Here is a 6,524-nt window from a genome sequence, read left to right on the forward strand (position 1 = left end):
ATTTCCTACCATCACCTTAAACTGCCCAATGGGTTGCACCTCCAAGCCAAGGAACTTGACTATCCTTTCTTGGACAAAGTTATGAGTGGAACCCCCATCCACCAATACCTGGACCGAATGCTTATTGATCAGTCCCTTCAACCGCAAGGTGCTAGATGAATATTGGCCATCCATAGCATGTAAACTGATGCCAGGTATGTCATCCTCACCCCCAATTGTCTCATTTGTGGCTTCTATCACTTCATCTTTCTCTTCTTCCTCATTTTCTTGAATAAGTAATAAGAACATCTTTCCCTTGTATACATGGTTTCTGTGGAATTTGTCATCACAATAATAACATAGCCCCTTCTCTCTTTTCTCCATCATTTCAGCTGCTGACAAGCGCTTAATTGGCAGGATATCTTTCGAGGTTCCAGTTGTGTTGACCGTACCTTTGTTTGGAGTTGGTAACAAGTCTGGCTGCTGTTTAGTGGTTTGGTTGTTGGTGAAATTTCTCTGGTATCCCGATCTTGCAGGGATTCGGTCATTGAACTCGTCTTCCACCACCTTAGCCAATTCGATGGCATTCTGCAAGGAGTCAGGGAGGTGCATTCGAACCTCTTTCCGGATTTCAGACTTGAGCCCATTCTCAAAATAGCTCTGCAAGGTAACATCATCTATCCCTATGATGAGATTGGATAACTGTTCAAACTCCTTCTGAAATTCTTCAACTGAGGCATGCTGTGTCAATCTTCCCAATTTGCCTCGGAGATCGCGATATTTGGATGGTCCGAATCGTGAACGCAATGCTATCACAAAGGCACTCCACGTTGATAACCGCTGGCTTCGTTCCATCCAATGGAACCAATTTCCAGCCACCCCATCCATCTGGAAGGACGTCAACGTCAGCTTATCCCCATCACTCAAATTGTGGAACCCATAGAATTGCTGAATCTTGTGGATCCATGGTTCGGGGTTCCCTCCTGCAAATCTAGGTACGGAGAATTTTACAGATTTATATGCGTTATTTCCCAAGAAAGTGTTTAGTCCTGATTCATTGCTGCTTCCACCCTTATGCTCAACTTTGCTTTTCTGATACTGATCCAACTTGGCCTCCATTAATGTCAATTTTAGGTTCATGCTCTGGAGCAATTCCCCAAAGGCATTGAACTGTTCCTCGTGACGAGCAAGTTTGGTTACACATTCTTCCATCATATTTGTTTTTACTGTGGAGCGAGTTCCTTCCGCCATTTTTTTTGAGGAAGTTGTCTCTCAATGAAAAGAGCACCAAATGATAGAGTTAACTATCTGGAAAGGTAATATAGAGAAGAAATATACGTAATATGAAATTATCAACGGCAATTCAAGGATGCCGGCAACTCCAGAAGGGTTTTTGCAGGGAAGAAGGAGAAGTTTGTTACAAGATATTTGCATAAACCCTTAAGTGGTCCCCTATCAACCTATATAGCAACAGAAAGCAAAATTATAAAAATGACATTACGGATGGGCCTATGTATAACACAGCCCATTATTTCTACCACTTCTTGCTGATCAGCCCACCATGAGCTCTGCTCACTCACAGCCCATTACCCACTTCCATCTACCAACATCAGAGTTCCTCAACTGGCCACGTGGCCACATCACTCACCCACCATCTAGACACCTGTCAGCATCACAAAGTCCCTGAGCCATTGAGGTGTCCGCTTCTCTCTCCTCTTTGACCCACGTTGTTCCTCTCTGTTCGGTTCTACTCTCTGCCCTTCATCTTCTATTTTATCTTCCATAGCCACTGAGTTCGTGGAATCAGTGTGATCCCTTGGAGGACCTGTCTGACCATGCGAAAGGTTCCTATCTTCGGAAATTTACTGTTGGCATAAATAATTTGCTGAAGTGTGACAAAATAGTCACTCTTCCTTCGTATGGATTCTTTGAAATTAGTCACTGTTAAACTGTGCCGAATTTTTTTTTTTCTGAAATGGGGATGACCCGTGATAATTTTGAATGGAATGTGTGGGGGACTTATAACATTATATTAATATTATGTTTGAAAAATAGAGATTTTTTTTCTTAAAAAAAATTACATCAATATGATGGTTGTGCCAAGATATAGCGATTTAAATATAAATTCAATTGTGCAGAATGTATTTTAACTTTTTGAAGTCTTTCTGACTTCAATCAGTAAGTTACTTATGTTAACTGTTACCTAGTTCTTCTCCTCCCTAAGAAAGTTGGAGCAACAGACTTTTTTCCTTCAATAGATAAAGGACTTTTCTGCACGGCAGGAATCTCATCTTAACGTTTTTGGACCAAAAATAAAAAAATAAAAAATTATGGTTCATGCTGTTGTCGCATGTTGTGATTTTATACATGTTAGGTGTAAAAGTTAAAACTCAACCGTCATTGTACCGCAAAAAAAAGAAAAAAATATCAATTCTATAAATAAACACCTTAAAATATTCACAGTAACATATAAATAACCCCGGTGGTTTAAGTTGTATTTGTGAATCTTGTTAGATTGTCTATCTTATTTACTTTATCTACTATCGTTTTTACTAACTAATTTTGTTTACATTTTTCTAAAATGTCTTTTGTTGAATAGTTTACTCAATAAGCAGTGATCTCTCTGCTCTTATATTCATCTAAACTTCTAATTAATAATTATAAAAAGTTTAAATATAAAAATTACTTCATAATTTATAATAACAATATAGCTTAAATAACAATAAAAACTACAAACAGATCCTGAAGGGATGAAACCAAATTAAAGTATTAATAAGTATCGATAATCAGACATATGAAATTTCTTGAAGTTGTCCAAATCCATTTAATTTTGACGAATAATCTTGCTGGAAAGGAGTCTGAATATAAGACTAAATTTGAATGGAGCATCATGACAAAACTACCTCAAAGGTTTTCTTCATGATTCAAACCCATGTTCTCTTGATAGTTCGAGCTCATATTGCCATTTGAGCCAATTCTAAGAGCTAAATGTATTTCTCTTTAAACTTAAGGACTAATTAACACATGACATGATAATCATTCTGTTCAAAGCTTGAGTGAAATAACTAAAATATACGATTATTTAATATTCGAATAAAATTAACATAGCTCGGTCGTTTGTTAAAATTTAACCCAGAATACATAATCATGTCAAATAAGTATTATGGGGTTTTGGCGGAGTCTAACTGTTACAATATTATCGTTAACAATTAATGGTTATGATACTGCTGCATAATTCTGCTGGGCACGAACAAGCCACGCTTTCATGCCAATTATTATGATGTATCACTAGTTCTAGTGATCATTTGGTTTTCAGTTTCTCCACGTTATTTTTACAATTTTAACCTAAAAGGTTAAATTTTTAAGTGAAGATTATATTAATAATTTCATATTATATTTTTCTAACATACTTTTTTTACTTGATCATGAAGACTTTGATATCATATAAAAAATTATTTCAATCCCAAAATATAAGTTTTTAGGTGAAGGTCATATATTAATTTTATATTATATTTTTCTAAAAAAATTATTGAATCATCAATTAATTATATATATGTATATTTTTTTTATTTATTTTTTTGGAAACATATACTAGTATATTTGAATATATAGTTATGTATCTTAATTTAAGTCATGTATTATAATATGAAACATATTCGAAGATTTTGATCAATACCATGCTAAATTGTAAAATATGAAGGGATTAATAAATTGGCATAATATCTTTGTCTCTAAGGCCGTCTCACCTAACTAAAAAAGGATTATCAACCTACCTTTTTCTCTCCATGGTTGCGTGGAATTGAAACAAAGCTCAGTTTCCACTCTTTGGAGCACTTAGTAAACCAGTTTGTCCACCCAACCTATCCGATCCAATCTCTTCACAACTTTTAGATAAAAATCCAATTGTGGACCAAACTATAGAAAGAAAAAGAAATGAGGCATTTACAAAAAAAAAATAAAAATGAGGAGAGGGAGGGCAAAAAGGAGAACAAAAAGGTGTAGGTGTACATAAAAAAATATCATATTACACAAGCTTATACTTATATCATAATACCCTACCACTTTTCTAGGGGTTTAATGATTTATATAAAGTGCGCGGTTCACTCGATTCATGATCAACATCGTAATAATCATTATTCGCTCAACAACAAAAGAGAAATACAAAATACAAATAGATCCTTCTCAAGTCTTAACTCCAAGACAAAGCAAAACTAGGCGATCGTCTAATCCAAGAACCCTTAACCGTACGCGTAAGAGACTCTTGGCTTTTGTCCCAACAATGTTGCCTTAGATAATGTAACTCCGTTTTGAAAATAAAATCTTTACCAACCACAACGTAAGACCCGGTACTAGTTGCGACACCACGCTGATATCTCAACCTCCATTCATCATCAAACCTACGACGTCTTTCTGTTTACACTAAAACAAACTTCTTTTATTTTTTTTTATTTTTTTTTAAGTAAAAAGAAAGAAAGATGACAAAGCCAAATTAACTCACATTTTGGTCTTCTTCAAAAGAGAATTCCCATTATCTTCTCCTCCATATTCGAAGGGAACGTTACAAGATCACTACTCTATGTGATTAATGAAGTTAAGACCATTTCTCTAGCAAGACACCTTATATATATTCCCACAATTCCCATCACCCTTGTGCTTCACTCAATAACCCACTTTATATTTATTTCCATCATATCTCCATTAAGTCCTATTGTGTAACCTCATGGTCATGGCTACATTGCAAAGTTCTTCTTCTTCTTCTGCCATATTGGTGGCACTACTAGTTGCTGTTCTTTGCGTTGATCCAACATCCTCAACATCAAGACTCGCTCTAGATCACCCCAAAATTCCTCACACTCACACTCACCCAACTGGTTTCCGAGTCTCTCTTCACCATGTTGATTCAGGGAAAAACTTAACCAAACTCGAGCGAGTCCAACATGGGATCAAGCGTGGGAAGAACAGGCTACAAAGGCTGAATGCAATGGTGTTGGCAGCATCAACACCAGATTCTCAATTAGAATCTCCAATCCATGCAGGGAATGGTGAGTATTTGATGGAGTTATCCATTGGAACTCCACCAAAGTCTTACCCTGCAGTTTTGGACACTGGCAGTGATCTCATATGGACACAATGCATGCCTTGTTCTCAATGTTACAAGCAACCCACACCCATTTTTGATCCCAAAAAGTCTTCTACTTTTTCCAAGCTCTCATGTAGTAGCGACTTGTGTAGTGCGCTACCTTCCTCAACTTGCGGTGATGGTTGCCAATATATGTATACATATGGTGACTATTCAATGACACAGGGCGTTTTGGCCACTGAGACTTTCACTTTTGGGGGAAAAGCTAAGGCTAAGAACATTGGTTTTGGTTGTGGAGAAGAAAATGAAGGTGATGGTTTTGAGCAAGCTTCGGGTTTGGTTGGGTTAGGACGTGGTCCTTTGTCCTTGGTTTCTCAGTTAAAGGAACAAAAGTTTTCCTATTGTTTGACCTCAATGGATAACACAAAAGCCAGTGTCCTGTTGTTGGGGTCATTGGCAAGAGTGAATAGCACAATAAAACCACTTACAACCCCTCTTCTTACAAACCCATCACAACCATCTTTTTACTACCTTTCTCTTGAAGGTATCTCTGTTGGTGACACTAGATTGTCCATTGAGAAATCAACTTTTGATGTAGCGGATGATGGCACGGGGGGTGTAATCATAGACTCTGGCACAACAATTACTTACATTGAAGAGAATGCTTATGATGCACTCAAGAAGGAGTTCATATCTCAAACAAAGCTTCCAGTGGACAATTCAGGCACAACTGGCCTAGATGTTTGTTTTACTTTGCCATCATCAGAGACAACACAAGTGGAAATTCCCAAGTTGGTTTTCCATTTCAGAGGTGGAGATTTGGAGTTGCCTGCTGAGAATTATATAATTGCTGATTCGAGTGTAGGAGTGGCTTGCTTAGCTATGGGAGCTTCCAATGGAATGTCCATCTTCGGCAATATTCAACAGCAGAACATTTTGGTGAACCATGACCTTGAGAAAGAGACCATTTCTTTCATCCCTACACACTGTGATCGGTTGTGAGCCTGTGCAATCCACTGATCAGAATTATGTTTTAGTTTTGCTTTGTTTATTTTCCGTTGCTTCACTAATGTCGTTATGATTGAATTTCTTATATTGTTTTAATAATATGAGCATTTTCATTCTACATATTCTAGTTTAAATGGGACAGCATAAAAGACAAATGATCCTGATCATGAAACGACAGTTGATATAGTATTACTATAAATTCTACCATTGTGTAAAGATAGAATGGTTATGGTTTGCTCAACTTCCCACCCACCTCAGAATTAAAAATACTTTTTCTAATAAGATGAAGCTGAAAGAACTACTTTACCTAATACCTCTATTACTCAGCTATTACGGACAATAATAAACTGTTTCTGGATCCAAGACACGCTGCTCAAAAAGCTGCCTACAAAACAGCACAACTAATTACAAACTTCCGAGCCTGCATAATTTAATTTGTAATTTTTTTTTTATAATC

The 6,524-nt window shown here is 36.7% G+C and overlaps 1 protein-coding gene across 1 annotated transcript; it reads left to right on the top strand.

Moving 5' to 3' along the window:
- The first annotated feature begins 4,705 nt into the window (after positions 1-4,705).
- LOC133295243 (aspartic proteinase nepenthesin-1) lies at positions 4,706-6,061 on the top strand. Its single transcript, XM_061494041.1, has one exon. It carries the CDS (start codon positions 4,706-4,708, stop codon positions 6,059-6,061), a length of 1,356 nt encoding a protein of 451 aa, XP_061350025.1.
- Positions 6,062-6,524: the final 463 nt, after the last annotated feature.

The sequence above is a fragment of the Gastrolobium bilobum genome, unplaced genomic scaffold (genome assembly GCF_033153095.1).
Source record: "Gastrolobium bilobum isolate Gb01-03AN ecotype WA unplaced genomic scaffold, APGP_CSIRO_Gbil_v1 utg30092, whole genome shotgun sequence".
NCBI classification, from domain to species: Eukaryota; Viridiplantae; Streptophyta; class Magnoliopsida; order Fabales; family Fabaceae; genus Gastrolobium; species Gastrolobium bilobum.